The sequence below is a fragment of the Esox lucius genome, chromosome 7 (assembly GCF_011004845.1).
Source record: "Esox lucius isolate fEsoLuc1 chromosome 7, fEsoLuc1.pri, whole genome shotgun sequence".
In the NCBI taxonomy this organism is placed as follows: Eukaryota; Metazoa; Chordata; class Actinopteri; order Esociformes; family Esocidae; genus Esox; species Esox lucius.
The window spans coordinates 29,962,442-29,986,994 of NC_047575.1; the positions used below are offsets into that span (position 1 = coordinate 29,962,442).

General features: G+C 39.6%; 1 protein-coding gene across 4 annotated transcripts; it reads left to right on the plus strand.

Moving 5' to 3' along the window:
• Positions 1 to 5,630: 5,630 nt before the first annotated feature.
• cul5b (cullin 5b) lies at positions 5,631 to 23,496 on the plus strand. 4 transcript variants are annotated; one of them, XM_010870823.5, is made up of 19 exons: positions 5,631 to 5,672; positions 7,020 to 7,129; positions 8,148 to 8,247; positions 8,915 to 9,091; positions 10,696 to 10,837; positions 12,395 to 12,540; positions 13,232 to 13,312; positions 13,624 to 13,765; positions 14,989 to 15,119; positions 18,230 to 18,337; positions 18,497 to 18,561; positions 18,791 to 18,923; positions 19,302 to 19,433; positions 19,642 to 19,765; positions 20,275 to 20,450; positions 21,700 to 21,861; positions 22,271 to 22,389; positions 22,518 to 22,641; positions 22,811 to 23,496. In XM_010870823.5, the coding sequence occupies exons 1-19, from the start codon at positions 5,640 to 5,642 to the stop codon at positions 23,003 to 23,005; spliced, it is 2,400 nt and encodes a 799-aa protein (XP_010869125.1). In that variant the 5' UTR covers positions 5,631 to 5,639; the 3' UTR covers positions 23,006 to 23,496. The 4 variants fall into 4 exon arrangements, with proteins under 4 accessions (XP_010869125.1, XP_019904167.1, XP_010869124.1 ...); XM_020048608.3 differs by having other exon boundaries at positions 13,624 to 13,717; XM_010870822.5 differs by lacking the exon at positions 5,631 to 5,672 and adding an exon at positions 5,683 to 5,790.
• The last annotated feature ends 1,057 nt before the right edge of the window (positions 23,497 to 24,553 follow it).

Genomic DNA, 24,553 nt, shown 5'->3' on the forward strand with positions numbered 1-24,553 from the left:
CAGTAATGTGGGTGAAAATTACTAGAAAAATAAATGTAAATCAGGTGTTATTACCAGTCTTGAATAATTATTTGCAGCACTGCAAAAAGTGGCAAAGTTTAGGAAGTAGGAATGGTGGCAAAAAGCTGATTTGAAACTATGTAAGTTAAACTGGGAACATGTCAACATTGGTGTTTTTTTCTTAACTTTGGTCCTTCCCTATTCTTCATTGCAGCGCCCCACTGTCCCCTGCCTGCCACACTTCTCTTTGTTTAAATGAGTGGGGCTACAATTTTTCAAAGCTTCTGATAGAAGCAGTTTAGATTAATTGAAAGGTTATCTTATGGAGCACCAAGCTGACCACCACAGTCTATGTTTGACCAATGACTCTGCCACTTGTGGGTGGAAAGTCTGTTTGTGGTGACTACAAGGACCAAAAATACTTAGAAAGCCTCCATTGGTATCTAAAAATGCTGGTTAGAAAATGAATAGGTTTAGGCAAGGGTTAAGGTTAGGTATCAAAATAATGGGGTCATGGTTAGAAGAAAGAAGCAAATCACCTCTCCATGGATTGAGACTTGTAACCATTGGAGTGAAGGTTGAGAGTGTCTCCACTTGTCCTCCATCCTTGACCACAATGTCCTACTAAACAGTAACACTTTTTAACTGATCCACTCACCCCTGCCCCTAGCAGTTGTTCTGTATCCGAACGTAACATACAGATGCATCTAAATAAATATATATATTGTGGAAAGATGTTTTCTTTTCCATAATTCAAATCAAAAAGTGACACCTTATATTCTAGATTCATTACACATAAAGTGAAAGAAAGTCAAACCACTTACATTTAAATCTTGATGATTACTACTTACAGCTCATGGAAATAAAAAAAATCCAGTATCTCAAAATTCAGCCATAGAAATAATTAAGGAAACATTGAAAAGTTGAAAAGAAAGGTTTTGAGTGAGGAACAGATGGGTTAAAATTAAGAGACCACTGCAAATTGAACGTTTCTGTTCCTCACTCAAAACTTTCCTTTTCAACTCTTATTAGAATAAAGAAAATACAGTGGGGCAAAAAAGTATTTAGTCAGCCACCAATTGTGCAAGTTCTCCCACTTAAAAAGATTTTAAAAATGTATTGGTAAGTTATGGTGGAAAATATGTATTTGGTCAATAACAAAAGTTAATCTCAATACTTTGTTATATACCCTTTGTTGGCAATGACAGAGGTCAAACATTTTCTGTAAGTCATTACAAGGTTTTCACACACTGTTGCTGGTATTTTGGCCCATTCCTCCATGCAGATCTCCTCTAGAGCAGTGATGTTTTGGGGCTGTCGCTGGGCAACACAGACTTTCAACTCCCTCCAAAGATTTTCTATGGGGTTGAGATCTGGTGACTGGCTAGGCCACTCCAGGACCTTGAAATGCTTCTTACGAAGCCACTCCTTCGTTGCCCGGGCGGTGTGTTTGGGATCATTGTCATGCTAAAAGACCCAGCCATGTTTCATCTTCAATGCTCTTGCTGATGGAAGGAGGTTTTCACTCAAAATCTCACCTGGGCTTCCATAACACATTTACACATTTACACATTTACATATGTGCCCTGAATATGTTCATGAAATATGTAATTTGCGCTTCTCACAATATCTTAATAAAATGCATGTCATATATTTTAACACTGAATATTATGTGTTTAAATAATTAAACATATAGCTCTGGAAAAAAATTAAGAGACCCCTCCTAATTTCCTTGAATCAGCATCTCTACATGTATGGCAGCTATTCCATTCCAGTGTCTGTTAAACTCCAACACAGGAACACCTCATTTTACTTAATGAGGTACTGATTAGGTGACTACCTGAACCAAATCTAATTTAACATGGAAAAGTATAAAAACCACTGCTGTGGTCATCATTATCCTCTTGAAATAGGACCAGCTGGATGGCAAAAACAGTGCAAGTAGTACCTCAAAGGTAATTAGAATTACAAAAATAACTATTCAGCATGACAAAAGAGTTGAAAAGAAAACATTTGAGTCAGGAAAAGAAGGGTTCAACTCTGGCTTTACTGACAGAGGGATACAGTGAGCGTCAGGTTGCTTCCATCCTGAAAATTTTAAGGATGGTCAAGCAACAGACATTGGGGAAAACAAAGCTACAGACTGGCAGAGGGCGAAACCGACTGTCCACTGACCAAGATGACCGTCAACTCATTCGAATGTCACTTAACAACCACAGCATGACATCAAGTGACCTACAAAAAGAATGGCAAACAGCAGCTGGGGTGAAGTGCATGACAAGGACGGTTCGAAACAGGTTCCTAGGGGCAGGGCTGAAGTCGTGCAAAGCTAGAAAAAACCCCTTCAAGAATGAGAAGCAAAGAACAGCCAGGATGAAGTTTGCAAAAGACAATAGAGGAATGGAATAAGGTCATCTTCTCTGACAAGTCGAATATTCCGTTTTTTTCAGTGAAAGCTGTGATAAAAAAATCAGGGTTATTCCACCAAATATTGATTTCTGAACTCTTCCTAAGTTAAAGCATTATTATTGTGTTGTTGAAAAATGTATATTAATTTGTTTTCCTTGCATTATTTGAGGTCTGAAAACGATGCATATTTTTTGGTTATTTTGACCAGTTGTGGTTTTCTACAAATAAATACTAAATGTTGACTCTGGTATGACAGCTGAATACAATATGGTGGTTAAGTATGTGGATCTAGAGGGTCACATCTTAAAATAATTGGCATACCTGAATAACTTGAGAAGGGTTCCCACCCCACAGCCTTCCTGTCCAGTTTCCTCATAGAGCTCCTGGGTGACACTGTTCTTCAATTGCTTGTTTGTTTGGACCACACCTCCAGGAAACCAATTGTCTGGGCGCCAGCATTAGCAGACATTCCACGATTATCAAACATAAGAGCTAATTCTTAGTGACAGGAGATCTAGTAACCCACTGAAGTTCTGGAATTGGCTCTTAAGAATCTTCAAAGACTTTTCATTGTCAAAATAGAGCACAAAATGCAGCCAAGTGATGACCCAATTCTAAGAAATTGGATATGTGTCCAGCTCTACACTTCCCTGGCAGGCATCGCATGATGTCTAATGGTCAGCAACTGTTCCTTGTCTCACTTCATGATGAAGAGGATGACTTGCAAAACAATTATTTTGACTATTCTTTCAGTGTACGTAGCTTGAGCGTTTTGCCAGTTACAATAGACATCAATGTTGGATGTGGTTATGCTGGGTGTTTTGGCCGAACACAGTCTTATCTTTTCCCCATGTACTTCAACTTTGGTATAAAAATGTAATTACTTTTTACGCAGGCAAATGTCTCACAAATGAATTAGTAGAGCCTTTTAATTCAAGCATCCATCTTTTGCAAATGAATGCTTTAGACACATACCCACAATTAATGAAACATTGTAGGTTTATTACTATCTAAGGAAATGGGATTAGATTGGTACAGTTAGGACACAGTTTTCTTCAAAGGGATACCAGTTGGTGGATGAACAAATGAACAGAGCAAAATGTAGATTATGTAATGTCGGAAGAAGGAGACTTGGACACAGGTACAGGGAGAATGGAATACTTCACTTAAATCACATAAATATGACAAAACAGGAAATGGCAACTTACATCACAGTGAAAACTAAATCCAAAACAATGACTGACAACATGACGGAAGAAGTAACTTAAATAGTGGCAGTGAGCAGGAACATAGTTGGTGATGATAACTAAGAAACAGGTGTCTGTGCTCCAGGTGAGGAAGAGGTGTTGGTTCTCTCTAGATGCGCCAGGGCATGAAAATAAAATGATATAAATGGAAATCCTGTGACCTTTTATATACGCTAGAAACATCTAGTTATCCACATAAAGGGGAGAGATTTGGAAGAGGTACTGTAGTTTCAGGTGGATATCTATTCTCAACATGGGCCAAAAAATTTTTTTCAACAGTACTCGCTGAGCTTACCTTATGTGGCCCTTGCTGGTATATCCTTTGATGTGGAAAAAGCTTTTGATCAAGTAAACTGCACCTACTTATTTGTGGTTTTACAGACATTTTACTTTGAGGACAGTTTCATAAAATTGATCCAACTTGTACTGAGGAGCCCCTGCCATACAATACTCCCCAAGCAATCCCTGTCACGCTAATTTAACCTCCACAAAGGGAAAAGACAGGAATGGACACTTTTGCTCTTCTTTGCTCTAGCCGTCAAACGGCTTGCTCAAAGCATAGGGTGTCTTGTAAAAAAACATGGTTATAACACAAACATACTCTATATTCACAGAGTGTATTGTCCTCTATGCATTTTATGACAATTTCACCTGCTTGGGTATTGATCTTCTACCGAGTGATGGACAAACTCACCGCAAAAATATAATTTGGAAAATTCTCCCATAACCCTGCGGGCAGATCTAATTTTCCTCCTGCAATTACGGTAGTTGTTTCAGAATATACCGATTTATTAGATTTGAACAAATGTATTGTCCATGCAGACTGGTCATCTGTCTTTGGCTTCACCAGATGAAAAACATTTAAAAACAAACATCAAACACGCTCATGAGCACTTGTTCAAGATCATTAAATATGCCATGCAAGTAAAAAGCTACAACGTAGTTTCATGCTGATATTTGTTACATCATTGATCAAAAAGTATTATCAAAAGTTGATCTTAGATCAAATAAAAATATTCAACATCAATGTTATCAGGAAGGGCAAAGAAAGTTGGTTTAGTGTCTTTAGCTATAATGGTTGATGACTTACTTTAATTGGGTTAATTTATGCACATTTGATTGGATACAATTTTGTACATCTTGCATTACTGTTTGAGGGAATAAGTTCAGTGAACATGACAGCTCTATAAAATCATCGACAATAAGCGACAATACGCAACACCTTGTCCAATTCACGCAAATATCTTCATAATAAAAGTCCACTGTTTATGTGAACATAATAATAGTTATGTTTTGTCTGTACAAAGATGAATTCTGTATCCAACTCTTGTCTATTTGTCCTATTTTTGTAAATTTTTTAGTTCTCTCTTAAGATTCAGCATATGTTTTCTCAAGGGGATATCAAAATATGTATTAAACATTAAGGTGTGTTCTATAAAAGGAATTCTTCATGAAGTAGTATCTACAAGACCATGTCTAGCCATTTAAGGGTAATGCGACTGAAAGAATTTGTAAAAATATACAAAATGGGATATGAAAGCCCAGTAGTGCCCAAAAATGGCAAATATTTATTAAACTTTTTTATTTTGTTGTTGTTGAAATAAGCATTACAATATAAACATTCCAAGGTTACCCCTGGACTGGACGTGTCAGTATGAAAATGTTTTCCCTTAAAACATGGTTATAAAACCTTGGTTAAAAGAGTTCAAAAACATGAATTAGGTAAAGCGTTGTTTTCTTTTTTTATCTATTGTGTTGTCGAGACTATGATGAAAGAAAATCTTACTAAATAGCCTGAATAATATACATAGATTTTTGCCCATTACTTTAAATCGTAATAATATTGTTTGCATTTTCATTTTCAGTGAAACTAATTTTAGTTTGTAAAAAATGTAATCCGACAGTGAAGTATTTTTTCAAAAGCGACTTTTATGTTGAAAGTAAGCATCATGATCACGTGACACTAATGTCGCTCGTTTTACAATGATGAACATGGCGACGTCTAATTTGCTAAAGGTAGGAGGCACCAAAATTCAATAATTTTGATTGCATTTAATCAGTGTTTGTTGCATAATTATAGCTTTATTACCGTACATTGTTAAAGGCACATGTTAAGCAAAAATGGGATTCCATTGTAAGTGATATAAGTGCTGTTCTTTGTCTTGCAAGCATTGAAAGGACTGCTATTTACTTCTGTCTTGCCGTAGCTGCCTACTACATTCAGTAGCTACAGTATCTTGCTGCGCCAGCCAGTGACTTACATACAGAGACATAGCTATTAGCTAACCCTTAACAGTTACTTTACTAACCTAGTACCACAGAATGTAACGATTATTGTTACATCTCTAGATTGGCATGCCTGTCCTTGACTTTTAGTTGTTAGATAAATCGCGTGAATCACGAAATGTCATTTAAACACACTAGCTAGTTAGCTAGCTATGATGTACTAGGCAACGCGTTAGTAGCTTGTTAGGAATATTAATGTTGAGTGAAATGGCTAGATAGAAAAAACGATATACATATATTTGTTTTTTTAACGTTGGTACTAATGTCCGAACACTCAAAACATTGCTTGTCTGAAATTGCTTAAACACTGGACTTCTTCAAGAACTTGTCGTATAAAACATTGAAAAACTGAATCGTGTCTGACAAAATGGTAAACATTCACTTTTGAGACACCAAAGTTAGTGTTGAACTTTGATTGTAAAGACCTTAATTTTGATAGGCTATTCTACTGACTGAGGAGAGCAAGGGCTTCTGGGTAGGAGAGATTCGGTGCGGTCTTGAAGTTTGGTCCCTATCCCCTTATTAGTTAATTTATTTTGTATGTAATATTATTTTATAGACTTACTACCCACAGCCTTGTATTTGTTTAAACTTAACCATTATTTTCCTCTAAAATGGTTAGCAAAAGTTTTTGTCAAAATTATCTTTCAAAACTAGTCAGGTGACTAACTAGTCAGGTCAATTTTAGCCCAGTACTTATCCTTAAAAGTGGAATAGAAGGACTTGGTTTTAAAAAGCCAGCCAACTGTAATTGTGTCAGTATTGGAGTTCACTTAGTCAGTGACTTATGTTTTTAAAATGGTTATAACCACCTCCAACTTAGGATGTGGCTTTATGTGATGAGAAATAGGCTCTACCGTTGGTGTGTGGAGCCGGGTTTCCGATTGCCTTGATGATTACATTTTTTATTCAGCTGCTGCTAGTGTTACATATACTGTTGTACCTTGGGGTTGGCCGATGTCTGGATTGATACATCGTCCCATCAACCTGTCCAAATATAATTTGAGGTTCATGTCTGGTGTTGTAATAATTGCTATAACCAGATGTGACAACTCTACCCGTTTCACCCACTCCCAGAACAAAGGCTCCCTCCAGTTCGAGGACAAATGGGAGTTAATGCGTCCCATCGTTCTAAAGCTGCTCCGCCAGGAGTCAGTCACCAAACAGCAGTGGTTCGACCTTTTCTCGTGAGTATGGCCACTATGTCCATGTCATTTATTTGTATTGAACCATGGATCGGTCCCCACTATAGCAAGTTTTGCAACCAAAATTAAAATAGTTTGTAAGTTATTGACATCTCTGATGAAAATGTAAAAAAAAGATTGGGTAACGCTTTATATTGTTTCTCTATATACTATGTATATGTATACTTTGTATATTTCTCAAACCTGACCAGTCTCCCAGTCACTGCTGCAGAGAAGCATCATCAAAGCATGATGTTACCCCCACCATTCTTCACCTTAAGGATGGTATTAGCCAGGTGTTGAGCGGTGTCATTTTTTTTCCTTCTGAAATTGTGTCTGGAATTCAGGCCTAATAGTTAGATTTTTGTCTCATCAGACCAGTCTTTTTCCTCATGCTCTCAGTGTCCTTAAGGCAACAGGTCATATGCTTTTTACTAAGGAGTTGCTTCCATCTAGTCACTCTACCACAAAGGCCTGATTGATGCAGTACTGTAGAGATGGTTGTCCTTCTGGCTGGGTATCCCATCTCTGCAGAGGAACTACCAAGCTCTGTTAGTGACCATCTTGGACACCTCACTGATCAAAGCCCTTCTTTCCTGGTTACTTAGTTTGGCAAGACAGCCAGCTCTAGAACAAATCATGGTGGTTTCAAACGTCTTCCATTTCTCAGTGATGGAGCCCACTGTGCTCCTGGTGATTTTCTAAGCTTAAGCAATTTTTTTTGATAACCTTTCCCAGATGTATGCCTCAACACAATAGGGTATTTTGTTTTGATTGATGGCAAAATTATGTTTAATCAATATATACACATTCTTAGTAGCTATACATGGGTGAGAACCATAATATAATGTGAAGTTCCATTTGTATTCTTTGTAACCAGGATCCGATCATAGTGAAACCTGTAAAGCAGTTATGTTAAAGGACTGTCTCATCTGTTATTTACCTATGTGGATTCATTTAACAACTTAAATGTCCCTCCTCTGTCCTCCAATCCTCTCTTTTTTTCGGCTGGTTTTCATAGAGACGTCCATGCAGTATGCCTATGGGATGACAAGGGGCCGGCCAAAATCCACCAGGCCCTGAAAGAGGATATCCTAGACTTTATCAAGCAAGCACAAGCGGTAGGTGGGCCTGATTGGTCTCACTACCAGAGATAGGCGTGAATTGAAGTTACAAAATGCAGTTAGTTCATTGCACTGGCTGTAAGTTCCTCTGGATATAGGGTCAGTAAAAACAAGTCACACACACTAAGAGGGTCTGCTACTGTAACACAGGATTAGAGGGTTTGCTAAAGGACTTAAATATGTGCTGGGTATTATTATTTCACTGAGCTGCCTGTGTAAACAAGACCACAATTTTATATTTTGTAAAATACAACCTAAAAATACATCTCACTTAAGCATCTATGTAAAACATCAGACTGTTGGTTTTAGTGATTCTGTAGACTCTCATATTAATTGTGACTTGTGAATCAACCCAAACCCCACAGTGGCAGCGAATCAACCCTAACCCCAGTACGGCCCCACAAAGAAATCAAACCCACAACAGTGCCATGCTTTTTTACCAAGTGATCCACACAGGACTGTTGTTCCACATAATGAAATACAAATTACAGCGTACTCAAAAGTAGTTCAGATATGTATTTCAACCACATGCAACAGAAATACTGCCCTTCTTTGAGCAACACTAATATAAGGATGTCACACACCTGTGCTAGTAGGCTACCGAACCGACAGACAGTCTTTTGCCCCCCAGTCCGTGACAGCCCCCTGCTTTCTCCCCCCGCAGCGCGTGTTGAGTCATCAGGACGACACAGCGCTGCTGAAGGCCTACATTGTGGAGTGGAGGAAGTTCTTCACGCAGTGCGACATCCTGCCCAAACCCTTCTGCCAACTGGAGATCACTCTGATGGGCAAACAGGGCAGCAACAAGAAGTCTAACATGGAAGACAGCATTGTACGGAAGGTGAGATGAAAGACAAGGATTTAGGTGGAGGACAGTAGGATATAGGGGTATCTATGGGTCTATTGCACTCTTGCTTTTCTGCTACCTTGAAGTTGTGATGTTAAATGGGTATAAAGGGATTGGTTCATTAAGGCAGAAGCCATTCATATGTCAGCGGATGTCATTAAGATGCCTAACTAACACCATGAATAGCAAACGATGCAGATTTGGAAGCACAATGGCTAGAAAAACATAGAATGAAACTTAGAGAGAAACCAAACTCCCAAGAGATGACTGTTGTACAGCTGGGTGTGAGCTGGCAAACTGTGGTTCTGCAAAACTGAGGAATTCCTGCACAAAAAGTCAGCAACCACCTCAGAAAATTTCCTCTGCTTGTTCGATGTCCTCACCAGGGCGTTGACCTGTTTGCATTTTGGTGTCATTATAGGCTTCAGTGGGCAAATTATGCTCACCTTGAATGGTGACTGGGATGTTAGAGAAGTGTGCTTTCACAGATACATCTCTGTTTCAACTGTGTTGGGCAGATGGCAGACGTGTAGCTTGGTGGGCGAGTATTTTGCTGATGCCGGCATTGTGTGCAGATTTCCCCATAGTAGCGGTGGGGTCAAGGCATGGTCATAAGCTTTGGACAACCTACACAGGTGCATTTTATTGATGTCAGTTTGAATGCACAGAGGTACTGTAATGAGGTCCTGAGGCTCGCTGTCATACCATTCATCCACCAACATATCCTCATGTTACAGCATGATTATGTCAGGCACCATATCTCAAGGATTGGTACACATCTCCTGGAAGTTGAAAACTTGTGTATTTCTGGTGGGAGCTGTGATTTTGGCCCATTTTTCTTGGCAGATTTGCTCAAGGTTGTTGAAGTTGGTTGCCTCTGGACAACAATTTTGAAATGGTGCCGCAGATTTTCAGTGGGCTGTAGGACATGTACCCTTTTGTTCTAGAGCCACTGCAAAGTTGCCTTGGTCTTGTGCTTGGGATCATTGTCCTGCTGATAGGACTAAATATTTGTCCCAAGCTTCTTTTTTGATTAGACTGAAGGAGTTTCTCTTGCAGTATTTCCCTGCATTTTGCTTCATCCATTCTGCCTTGAATTTTAACAAGAAGCCCCTGCTGACGATCAGAACAGAATACTATTTACATGAGATATTTCAACAAACGTGTTTTAGCTTTGTCATTATGGGGTGTGTAGACGGTTGGAAAAATATCTAGTCAATAAGTCTTTAACACAAAATGTGCAGAAAGTGGAGTGGTCTTAATACTTCCCAGTGGGGTCTGAATAGAGTCTATAAGTATTAGGTAGGTTTCACAACTTCAGTTTCGGCTTTGGCCTTCAGCACTCTCGCCTTTAACATTGGGGTGACAGTACAGGCTGTATGCTTCAATTTGAGGTTATTGTCATCCATATATCTTGAACCATTTAGGAATCCCCCGCTTTTGGGGACCAAGAGTTATTAGACATTTTTAAAATAGTATTTGTTGCAAATCATTTGCATTCAATGACTATCTAAAGTCTGCCACCCATAGACGTCACCAGACTCTGCCCTGTATAGCCAATATTGCACTGCTGAAGTCATTATTTTCTGTTCCCTCAGTTGATGCTGGATACGTGGAATGAGTCCATCTTCTCCAACATCAAGAATAGGCTTCAGGACAGTGCCATGAAACTTGTGCATGCAGAGCGCCTGGGAGAGGCCTTCGACTCTCAGCTGGTTATTGGCGTCAGGGAGTCCTATGGTGAGCTAAACAATATAGCTGCCCTTAGCTGGGAGATAATGATTCCAAAGGGAACCACCCTGATCTGTGGTGATTGTAGGCAATACCAATAGGGCTGTGTCAGTCATAGAATCTTGAGGTAGCTTTTCAGGGAAATGTATACGGTCTCTGTTCTAAGCATTAAAATAGGTAAATTTAGGCGCACTAACTTTCTCCCCTCTGTCTTCTGCACTGCTTGCAACAGCAGTAGTGTGTTGCCAAGCGTCTGCAGTAAAGAAATGTCATGCAGTTGCATTGCAGCTGTTGCACATTTGACCTTATTTTGGATCTCAACTTCCGTTTTCATAACAGTATTTCTGTTTAATTATAAATGTCCATACTCGCCTAGAATTTTAGCAGAGATGGTGGATTTAAGCATTGTTTGTGAATATTAACAGATACATATTTTCAGTTTTTCCAGGTTAAACATATCACATATATTTAGCTTGAAACATAGACATGATTGGATTAGATTCAAGATTAGATTAGATTAAACTTTACTGTCATTGAATGAATGAATTAACAAGTACAGTACAACGAAATGCAGTTAGTATCTAACCAGAAGTGCAAATAATGTACAAAATGTAAAAATGAAACAATTAATAACAGTGTATGTTATAAGTGGGATGTATAAATGTGCAATGAAGGCACATTGAAAGTGAAAGGTAGAATGTGTAGCTGAAATGCAGGGATGAACTGTAGTATAGATATAGATCATACTCCAGCCCCAAAGAAGGGAATATTTACACATTTTGTGGGTCTGTGTTATATTTCCTGGTTGGTGGACCATATATTGTGGGTCTGTGTTATATTTCCTGGCAGGTTGGCTGTATATTATGGGTCTGTGTTATTTTTCTTGGCAGGTGGACCATATATTGTGGGTCTGTGTTATATTTCCTGGTTGGTGGACCATATATTGTGGGTCTGTGTTATTTTTCTTGGCAGGTGGACCATATATTGTGGGTCTGTGTTATATTTACTGGTAGGTGGACCGTATATTGTGGGTCTGTGTTATATTTACTGGTAGGTGGACCGTATATTTTGGGTCTGTGTTATATTTCCTGGCAGGTGGTTGGCCATATTTCTATATTAATTTGTAAGGAAAGAATACACATTGGAGGGAGGACACCATTTGACTGATAAAGGTTGATAAACAATTGTTTATAGTTATAATTTATTGACAACTCTACTGTTGGATATTTTATTTTAACATAAAATCACATTTATCCCACTGTGCCACGGGATTGTTTAAATAATTAAATTATTTTGGAGTGAAACTCCTGAGTATATTGTTTAGGTTTGTATATAAAAATGTAAAGCACCAGGTTACACATTAGGATTCAACTATGTGACATGATTGAGAAATAGCTACTTTTAACACCCATGTCACAAAGTTGTCCTCCTAGTGTTCATTCCAAATGGAAGATAACTTTTCAAAAGGGAGGGATTAATTTCACTTTCTTTCTTGTTGTAAAACACTTAAAAATGTTGCATGTTTAATTTAGCCTTTGCGGACCCTACTCATTCTTCCCTCTGCAGTGAACCTGTGCTCAAATCCGGACGATAAATTACAGATCTACAGAGATAATTTTGAGAAGGCCTACATGGACTCCACTGAGAGGTTCTACAGAACACAGGCCCCTTCCTACCTACAGCAGAACGGAGTCCAGAACTACATGAAATATGTGAGTAGTACTAGGGCGTGAGTTCTCAAACTCTGGCTGGAGGATTCCCTGACTTCCTGCTTATTCCCTCCTTATTCCAGGAATATTTCATCTGAGATTTCTGGAAAACCTGGGAATTTTGGTACCGTTTACTGGAATTTTGCAAACCTAACAAGAACCCACGGTCTCCTTGACAACTGCTGTACTCAACATACAACACACTACGAGTTTCAAGCTGAATTCGAAACGGACAAGCCTAGTCCATACCCTGCAGGTACTCATGTAGATTTGAAACAGTTGTATAGGTGTAAGCCATATGGCGCAAATCCCATCCAGCCTATTATACGGCAAGGTGAAGTATTGACCACACCGCTTAAACCTATCCGAACCTTTCAGATCTACAGGAGTGCCCAGGTAGAATTGGTGATGAAAGTGGTGGTCGAAAAAAGTCTAAAACAATCTCAAAGTACAGTCTTTGAAGTTCCCTAAAGATTTGTTAGTAGGGTGAAAACCTCTGGTGACATTCCCCGAATCGCAGATTTTTCAATCCTGGATGGAAAATTCCTTGAATCAGTAGGGGCCAGACATCTAAGGTTCTTCCACCTGGAAAAACCTGAGATGTTTTAGAATTTTGCAAACGTAGCATATTTCTGGAGGATTGGCAATCCATCTGAGGTGAATCTGGCATGTGGGCCTGTGTGTGCTTTAACAGGCAGATGCCAAGTTGAGGGAGGAGGAGAAACGGGCGCTGCGCTACTTGGAGACTAGATGTGAATGTAACTCTGTACAAGCAGTGAGTATTCAATATCCCCACCACATCCCACCACCTGTCAATGTGTTTGACGTCTGCAGCCTGTTGTACGTTCTATATATAAAATGGGGCATGTTCATTAGGTTCACTGTTTTGAAACCATTTTACTGCTATTAATGATTTAGACGGATTCCCTTGTAGGTTTCTTCATCTAGATGTGTCTTGCCACTGAACTTGTTCTGTATTGTCTAGGCTTGGTTACTGTAAAAGCCTGCTGATATCAAATGTCTTCATAAATCTATTTACATTTCATTGGTGTGATGAAAACCCTGGGTTTTTCTGTTTCACCTCAGCTGATGGAATGTTGCGTGAACGCTCTGGTGACGTCCTTTAAGGAAACAATATTGGCTGAGTGTCCAGGCATGATCAAACGAAACGAGACAGAGAGTGAGTACGGGCGGAACACTCCTGGCACCAAAGGCGCAGCCAGCTCAGGTTTGCAAACCAGGAAATGACATTGCTGTCCTCCACCACTTAATATCTCAGTTTGTCTACATCAACGAACTAATCAACCTCTTCCTTTGTCCCTTCTGTGTGTATCAGTCAACATGTACCGAAACATGTCTGACCTCAAACCAGCCCTTTTGTTTCCTAAGTTTTAAACAGCACTCCTTCCTATGTGTGTGTCATTATATTAACCAGCAGTCTACTGAGATGTCATTATATTAACCAGCAGTCTACCGAGATGTCATTATATTGACTAGCAGTCTACCTACTGTATATATGTAATTGTATTTACTAGCAGTCTACCTAGATGTCATTATATTGAGTACCAGTCTACCTACTGTATATGTGTCATTATATTGACTAGCAGTCTACCTACTGTATATATGTCATTATATTGACTAGCAGTCTGCCTACTGTATATATGTCATTGTATTTACTAGCAGTCTACCTAGATGTCATTATATTGACTAGCAGTCTACCTACTGTATATGTGTCATTATATTGACTAGCAGTCTACCTAGTGTATATATGTCATTATATTGACTAGCAGTCTACCTAGTGTATATATGTCATTATATTGACTACCAGTCTGCCTACTGTATATATGTCATTGTATTTACTAGCAGTCTACCTAGATGTCATTATATTGACTAGCAGTCTACCTACTGTATATATGTAATTATATTGACTAGCAGTCTGCCTACTGTATATATCATTGTATTTACTAGCAGTCTACCTAGATGTCATTATATTGACTAGCAGTCTGCCTACTGTATATATGTCATTGTATTTACTAGCAGTCTACCTAGTTGTCTTCAACACAACTCAATGTTTTTTCATTGGTCTTTTGAGCAGTCTATTCAATATTTCCTGATCTGATTGGTCAAAACAGAGGTTAAATATATAAAAAAGAGCTGCCTGTGTAAAATCAAACCTTTTCCCAGGACCCCCGGGCATTCTGTGTTAGATGTATTCCATAACTAGCTCACCTAAATCAGGTCTCATAATTATCAAGTCCTTGACCATTTTATTCAGTTGAGCTAGTTTCACTAGTTTATTCAGGGTTACAACAACACTGAGACAGCTGGGGCGTCCCCAGGAGAGGTTTGAGAACCACTGTTCTATATTATCTCTTATCGTCTAGAAACTATATAGACAATACCGTTAATAGTATTTTAGACAGTGTCTCATTGTAGATTTCCTCCTTGTAGAGCTCAACCTCATGTTCTCCTTGATGGATAAGGTGCCCAGTGGCATTGAACCCATGCTGAAGGACCTGGAGGACCACATCATGTCTGCTGGACTGGCCGACATGGTGGCCTCCGCAGAGACCATCACCTCTGTGAGTGCTACACACACACACACACACACACACGTCTTTCCATAAAGTAGTCTACCAGTGAGAATTTCTTGTAATGAACACTACTTAAATTCAGTATAATCGATTACTGTAATCAAAACCTTCTCGGCGCCACAGATTTGGCATAAATTGTGACGTAAACATCTCTACTACTAAAACACAGTTTTTCTAGACGTTTGTTGTACAGTTATGCAGTTATTTGTCATGTTATTTAATTACATTTGAGGGAGTAAAAGTTCCGGTTGGACACATTTTTCCTCAGTGGTATTGTATGGTGATTGAGGGAGTTAATTGTAATGTACTAATAGGTTTCAAATGAAAGGTCATGGGCACACATCCAAAATGGACTGCTTCTATTTAAATGGGTAACTTGAACATAAGTCCCTGATCCTTGTGTAAAATAGTTTGATGTACATTTGATGCATATCTGATTTGTTACAAGAGGATATTATAGAGGAATAACAATGAATATTTAAGATTTTTCTAAGTTTATAAATCGCTTGAAATAATTGTTGGACTGGCACTTTATGCATGCAACTCTCTTACTCAGGGAGAGCAGAGTGGTGCTATCTACTTAAAATACAGATATTTCTGTCACTGCAAAAACACAACACTGGGGAACCCCAACTGACTGTGGTACATCTCAAATAGATTTTATGTGATGATTGTAATTCGCAGGTTTAAAGTTTACCTTCTCCCCGAATGGGCCGTATGTGAAATACTTTACTTTACTGCTTGCATAAATACATCAATTAATAACCAGTAGACAGTTAATGTTTTAAGTTAATATTTCAATTTGTGTTTCACTATTTTTTTTTTTTTTTTTTTAAGTGTTCCTGAGATATTACCAATTTGAACTTTTCTTGAGTCTTTTTATTATTTTGCATTGACTTGTAGAGTCCTTATACTGGCTTTAACCACGTGCAGTACTGTCCCACCACCCTAGATGAACTAATACTATTCTGGTCTCTTTCAGTAAGTGGAGGGGAGGAGACAATTCATGTGATTGTTTAAATTAAATCTTGTAAAAATTAAAGGCAGGATTCTACACAGTGCTCCTTTTAAAATGTATGTGTGAAAGGTTTATTTCAAACTGCGATACGTGTTGTCCCCCTTAGAGGGCAGACATACTCAGCACAATGGAAAGTCCGGTAAATAATGGTGAACACTGTTAGTTTTAACATTATGGAACCTATTAGACACTTTCTTAGGCCTAAGTGCTAGTATACAATATATAGTGGTGTTCTGCAAAGAAAAGTACAATTGATTAATTTTACTTTAATCATTAACTGTAATTGGAATTCAATCAACCGTATTTGGAATTCAATCATTGCCCCAGATAAACTGACCTGGCATGTCATCTTCCAAAATTTGCTTTGACAGAAAAAAATGATCTAAATGACAATCATTTTCTGTTTACAATGTGTCCGGCTGTGGAATGGAGTTTTCTGTGAGACGGGGCTGTTTGGCAGCGGATTCTCAGGCTTCAATAACACATCAGCTCTGTGCCACTACGGGCATTGTGCACGTTTCACTTTCAGCTGGTTTATGTCGAATGATGGTTAAGTTACACGTGACATACAGCTTATGGTCCGATGTGGCTTTACTTTCTATGACCCCATCCACTGCCCAGAAACCACATCATTTCTATTTTCCAGAGATGTGACCTTACATTCAAATGTAATTCAAATGAGGTTCGCACTGCTGCAGCAAAGCGCCCGTCTGCTCTCGTTGAGCACATTTTATTGACATGTCAGCTTGCAAAACATTCAGGGCTGACAAAAGGCTATGCCAGCATTAGTAGAATAAATTATGTTAGCCCAACCCGGTTAGCTAATATAAATTTATTGAGAAAGTAATGAGAAATATTGTAAATTTCCAACACATTTTAAATATTATACTTTGTTCATAATTCCATGGAAACAACAAACATTATTACACATTTCTCAAATCATAAATGTTCTCTCAAAACGGTCTCTCACTATGTCACCTCCCAACAATCTCTCCTAGTCTCTAGGGTGTAGGGGCTAGAAGTTGGTTCTGGACAGGCGATGGGGATTATGGTAGGTTGTCTGGTCTGCCACTCTGACATTCATCAGAGTGTCAGTTACTCGTCACATTCTCTCTCGTCTCCTCAAAATAAGATGAGTGGCAGGAAAATTAAGGAAGTCCTTCTTTGGATTAGGAAGAAGGATTAAGGATGATATTACAATGTCCAACCGAAATGTAACTTAGATTTTATACCCAACATATACAAATGTGCAAGTTGCAGGGGGTTTTTCACATTGGGCCGGGTTGGGTCAGCAGTCTACCTGGCCAACTCCAGGATTTAATATAACAGCATTTTGTTACTGTTCAGGTGCTCTGACTGCTCTGGTATCCGCCTGTCGCTACCGCTAATAAGAGGACACAAATATTTGACGCTTGAAGACTTTACTAGTTTTATTATTTTTATTATAGATTTTTACTGTCATCATTTTTCTTAACAGACCCATTGAATTACAGTATTGTATTTTACTGCATTTGGTCATTTACCAAAGCACAAACTGACTTATCTACTACACATAACAAAATAAGATGCAATGCCAGTTTCTCATGTCAATATGAAGGACATGTAGATTTTAATTTGTTGTTGGAGGTAGAGTTATGGTTTCATTGTGCCTATCTTGACATTTATTCCTTTAACTACACGTTCGGATGCTGAAAATGTGATTTAAATTATGTTGATTTGTTTACACATTGGCCGCTTCATTTACAGAAACACTCACATTTGATAATGGCTACAGACCCACAATCACATTACACAGTGAAGTCCTCACATGCACAACTTTGCCAGATACGGTATGAACCTAATCAGATACATGAAGCTAAGTAGTTTCACATACCTCCAACAACTTTGGATTCTGGGTAAGCTGAAACGACTTCAGTGGTCTTGTGATGGATGCTATGGATTTTGATGGTTATTTCAAGAACTTCACATGCCTCTTGAACGAGTGCTTCATGTTAAACTCTAACCGAGCAAGACATTTGATTAGTCTGGTGACAGATTAATTCCAGTGGTTACATTTGGTGTGTCTTTGGTGTGAGAGCAGGACTCTGAGAAGTACGTGGAGCAGCTCCTCACCCTGTTCAACCGCTTCAGTAAACTGGTGAAAGATGCCTTTCAGGATGATCCTCGCTTCCTCACTGCCAGGGACAAGGTCAGCTCGGCGTCATCCAACATTGATTCAATGTTGCCAATTGGCCCAACAGTCTTTACCCGTTGTTCCAACATTTGCTTATAGTTGGCAAAAAATGGATTTGCATTTGATGGTTGATTGTCACTATTGTATGCCAAAAATCTGTATTTTCTTCCTCAGGCTTACAAAGCAGTCGTGAATGACGCCACTATCTTTAAATTGGAACTGCCACTGAAGCAGAAAGGGTAAGACTGGTATCCATCTTTTGTAATTCTTCACTGAATAGAAGATGGATATCTGCACAATTTTGGATAATCCCAGAATTATATTGAAGTTGCACTTAAAAAAGTATTGTGGGGACCTTCAGAATTGTATTTTCTCTCTTTATCACAACTTTGGAACTATTAATTGCTTCATTAGTAAATGAGAAATCTTGTGCGTTAACACTGCTCTCCTTTTTGTGCTGTTTGTCAGTGTGGGGCTGAAGACCCAACCGGAGTCCAAGTGTCCAGAGCTCCTGGCAAACTACTGTGACATGCTGCTGAGAAAAACCCCGCTCAGCAAGAAACTTACCTCTGAGGAGATCGAGGCCAAGCTCAAAGAAGTGGTATGTGTATGGGAGATGTGTTTGTCAGGATGATTTCCATACTGCTATGACCACACTTGAAATGTGGATTAAATCATGTTTATATAAATGCGTGTATAATTTACTGTTCTTGTCTGTCAAACTTTTCGTACTAGTTAATCCTTTCAAAATACTGGCCGTTGTGCATTGACTCCAGTCATCCAGCTAGTGATGACTCCAGTTAAAAACCTAAATATTTATTCATTGGATACACATTCTTAGCTGGGTCAGGTTCATTAGATAACTAACAAACAAAAACTTTAACAGGACTACCAGAGCTCATTTGTTTGTATCAAAACCCTGATAACATTGTGAGTATGACCCTGACACTATTTGTTTTGTGTGTGTGTTCTCCTGCAGTTGCTGGTGTTGAAGTATGTGCAGAACAAAGACGTATTCATGCGGTACCACAAAGCCCATCTGACCCGACGCCTCATCCTGGACATCTCTGCCGACAGTGAGATTGAAGAGAATATGGTGGAGTGGCTCAGGGTATGACGTGTGTGTTTGTGAAAGAACGGTATAACTATACTCATGCGGAGAGAAAATCCCTGCTAGGAAAACCAAACAAGGGAAATTTGACTTGTGTTGACATTTTGCCAGTACTCAAGGAAAAATGCTATTTTAGGTCTAAGGTGAAATGTAGGGATCAGGATCACAATAACAGCATTTCTCCAATGTCCCCTTCCCTTGCTTATAGGAGGTAGGCATGCCAGCAGACTATGTGAATAAATTGGCCCGGATGTTCCAAGACATCAAGGTGTCTGAGGATCTCAACCAGAACTTCAAAGAGTGTCATAAACACAACAAGCTGGCCCTATCAGGTAACCCAGGTGTTTTTATGTGCTTATCAATTAATCAAACCAATCAAATGTATTTTATAAATCCCTTTTTTCCGGAGCATTTGGCACAAAATGCTTTTACAAATACCCAGGCTAAAACCCCAAAGAGCAAGCAACAACAGCAGTTGATGCACAGTGGCTAGGAAAAACTCCCTTGTAAGTCGGAACCTAGGAAGAAACCTAGAGAGGAACTGGTCTGAAGGATGATCATCAGCACCTCTAGCCTTCACCCAGGGTTGTGCTGGGTGAAGAACATTTAGAGTACATAACCTCTTCGCGCCTCACAAGTGTTTTTTTTCTGAGTAAAAAGCCATGAAAAAATGCTTCACTGTCCCAGTGACCATGGAGTTTATCCATGGTCACATTAACCAAAAGTTAATAATTTTGTCGGGCTGTTGTGCCTATAATGTACTGTATATAATGTACTGTCACAGTCAGTGTATTTCAAACCGAGTTTCCTTCCTCCCCCAATCCCCATTCTTCCTGTGCAGCGGACTCTGTCAACATCAAGATCCTGAATGCTGGGGCGTGGTCGCGGAGCTCAGAGAAGGTGTTTGTGTCACTACCCACGGAGCTGGAGGACTTGATCCCTGAGGTGGAGGATTTCTACAAGAAGAACCACAGCGGCAGGAAACTACACTGGCACCACCTCATGTCCAACGGCATTGTGAGTGCAGAGCGCAAGGCAGGCTTTCGCACACACAATGCCCTACCACATTCATTGGCACCCTTGTGATCACACTAGGCTGTAAAAAAAAAAAAAATGTCATTGGGTTGATTATCCATTTGAAACGTTACCTTTAATTGAATTGTAAAAAAAAAAAGTCTTAATCAACAAAAACATATTTTTTCAAAAGATCATTATCTAATAGAAACCAAATGTGCTAGAAGTATCAGCCCATTGATATAATGTTTGTTTACTGGGTTATAGATATTAGGTGACACCGATGCCAAACTCCCTCAGTCATCGATCAGCATGGGGAAGGTCATAAAACAAACAACTGAAATGAGACAAAACGTTATCGACCTTCATAAATTAGGCAATGGCCGTAAAAAGAAATTGCTACATACTGTTTGTCCCTATCTCTGATATTATATGCTAATATATCTTCTATTCACTGCAAGTTAGTGAGTTATGTACAGTATTTGACCAGTTATATCAACATTCTTGTCATAAAAACTGGGTTTGCATGGTCATAAAAAGTTATGGGGGCCGATATTGGAGGAGAGGTAGGTACATTGTAGCAAATGTATTATAAAATAACAGCAATAACTAGACAATTCAAAGCATATATATACTGTATGTAGCCTAGTCAGTTCTCTCCCTACTTCTCACAGATTGAACATCATTCTTATAATGCCTGCAAAATAAACATATATAGCAATATATTGGTGGATAACACTAATTATTCTTTCAACTGCATTAATCTATTCCTGAAAATAGTGCTCCACTCTTATGGAATGTTGAATCCAGTAGAACCTTTTTTTTTATACGTCTCATTCATGGATGGCACATTTCATCACAATTCACTTTTAATGTTTGTTTTACATACTGAAAAACTGAATTGAGCATTCCACGCAAGACATCCTCAATAGGTGCTGATGAAGACTTGGTGTAAAGTACATAACACATTGTCAAAATTCTGATAAAGTACCAAACATTTCTATCTAACTTTGTAAATGGTTTAATGGAGATGTTGCACTTAGTAATGCAGTATAAGTATAAAGTATAATAATTGTAATAGATCCAATGGCGATGGATAAATAAAAATAGTGAATAACTAAGTGAAGCTCTCCGAACCGTAAAGAGAATCTTCTGCCCACTGGTTAAAATGTTTTCATTTCTAGTGGTGTGTGTCAGTCCAAGACATCTGGAGACCTACTATAATCATGATTTACCATGTCATTCTTTTCAGATCACATTTAAAAACGAGGTGGGACAGTATGACCTGGAGGTGACCACCTTCCAGCTGGCTGTCCTATTTGCCTGGAACCAGAGGCCACGGGAGAGGATCAGCTTTGAGAACCTCAAGCTAGCCACGGAGTTACCTGACGCCGAGCTCAGACGCACCCTCTGGGTAAGGCACGGTGAAATGGTAGAGATCAGGTGTTTCAATTTGTGTAACATGTTCAAAATGACCAGGGTCTCCTGTTATCCAAGTATGCAATCTTTGAAGGTGATGCGTATTCCCACCTGATTCTGTGAATATTTCAAATGGAATTTCTGAGGATTTCAGAAAGTTCACAGAATGTTTTATACATTACACAGCTTCTTGATTTTATTGGCAGCAAACCACCCTTAAATCTCCCAGGAAATTTCAACCATTTTATCAATGTGTATTAACTGCCATCTGCATTTACTCGGCCTCTACACTCCTCACAACTCCAAAAGGTATTTCAGTACTGCACCTCGTTACACCTTTCTCTTACTTCTCTCTCGCTCTTCTTTCTCCCCATTTCTTCTCCATCTCCCTCCTTTTCATCCAGTCCCTGGTAGCGTTCCCCAAGCTAAAAAGACAGGTGTTGTCTTATGACCCAGTGGTGAGCTCTCCCAAAGACTTTGCTGAGGGAACACTCTTTTACGTCAACCAGGAGTTCTCGCTAATGTAAGTGTTCTGTAATGTACGTCGTCACTAATGTGAGTGTGACTAGGTAGGGTTGGCAACCCCACCACAGAGACGGCAAAAGAAACACTAGTAGCACCTTACAGTAGACTGTCTGTCTGTGTATCCAGAAAAAATTCCAAGGTCCAAAAGAGGGGGAAGATCAACTTGATTGGCCGGCTTCAACTTACCACAGAGCGAATGAGGGAAGAAGAGAATGAGGGAATCGTGCAGCTCAGGATATTGAGAACACAGGTACAGAAAGGGCTTCTCATTGGCTGGTTATCATTGTTTCTCCCTCATCTCTTCCTCCTTGGCTTTTCTTTTTAATGCTTTTTAAGGCGGAGGGCAGGAGGGGGGGGGGGGTAGAAGGTATCAAGGAAATACAGTTGGGATTCACCTTCGCTCTGTGTTCTCCTTCAAGGAGGCTATAATCCAGATCATGAAGATGCGCAAGCGGCTCACCAATGCCCAGCTGCAGACAGAGCTGGTAGAGATCCTCAAAAACATGTTCCTGCCCCAAAAGAAGATGATCAAGGAGCAGATGGAGTGGCTGATCGATCACAAGTACATCAAGCGTGATGAGACGGATCTTAACACCTTCCTCTACATGGCGTAGCAGTGTTTGCAATGCGACGCTGCTGATGTGTAGCGGTGTTGACGGGAAACATGTTGACAACGTTTAACGATGTTGACAACGTAACAGTGGGGACATTGGGGGTTCTTTTTCAGGCCTGCTGGGCAAAAGAATGATTCCAGGCCCAACCCTCTTTGGAAAAATATATTTGGTTCATGGGGGTTCAGCTATGATGGAATAGAATTTTTCCAGACTGACCTCCCTTTGATAAACAAATGATCTGTTGCGTGGGGAAATATAGACAACATTTATGAGACGAGAGTAACAGCAATGTAAAAAGAGGTGTAGACGGGACATAGTTGGCGGTTGGGACGGTCTGTCTCTGTTGCTATGATATTTGCCTCTCTGTCCACCAGAAACCAAGTAGACCCCTACCCCGGTCCATCTACAGACAGCCCACCCCTACCTCTGGCCCCTCTACAGACCCCCTACCCCTACCTCTGGCCCCTCTACAGACCCCCCACCCCTACCTCTGGCCCCTCTACAGACCCCCCACCCCTACCTCTGGCCCCTCTACAGACACCCCACCCCTACCTCTGGCCCCTCTACAGACCCCCCACCCCTACCTCTGGCCCGTCTATGGAGACCCCACAACAATTGGAGTCATGTTCGTTGGTGTAAAGTATTACTGAAAACATGGCAGGATGAATGCTACAATAATCTGTTTTCCTCCATATCTACAGTCATGTTTAGAGGCAGTTCAACACTAGTCACTGGACCTCTCCAACAGAATGATCTTCGTCCCCTAGACACTGTTTCAGATAAGCTGTCTATGGTCTCTTTTGTGGACACTGGTGGTTCTTAACAAAACGCTAAAGACAATGACGCTCCACTCACAGATGGCCATTCCTAGACCCTCAAGGCTGGTTTCCCAGACCCAGACTTACTAGTCCTGGGTAAAAAAAAAAAAATAAACTATATACTTAATGTGGGTTAAGAAAGCTCTACAGTGCTGTTGTACTATGACTTTCAAGTTCCAATTTGAACACAAGAACCTACCATTGGGCACTTGGGCATATTTTGACATGATCTGAAAATGTCACACAATAGGACAAAGACCCCATTAAGCCTGTTATCATGTAAGGTGGAGCCTCATTATATTGGTGGTAGCACATATTCAATCTGAACTGATTACAGGTAGGGTCTAAGCATAGGCGTTAGGGGTTGACTTGAATCAGTGTCTCACTTTTTGGTTCCCTACCCCTGACTTCTGCAGGTCCAGCGTGGCTATGGAGGAAGAAGGTTTATTGGCATGTTGTATTGTTATATGGTGATAACTGGCTGTGCTCCAGAACGTTTACGTATGGTTTATCAGCCAGTGGCACGTAAACTCACTGATCCAAAGCTAGCTAATAACCAGACCCATTTATAAAGATATGTATAACTCTGTATCTCTATACTTGGCTCAGATGGTAAGTACTAGAACACACAGCTCAAAAGATCACTTCTCTTATTTTCAACTAAATGTTAGATGGTTCCTTGCCCTAAAAGTAGTCTATGGGCTAAGACAAATTAGGTTTTGATTAAAAG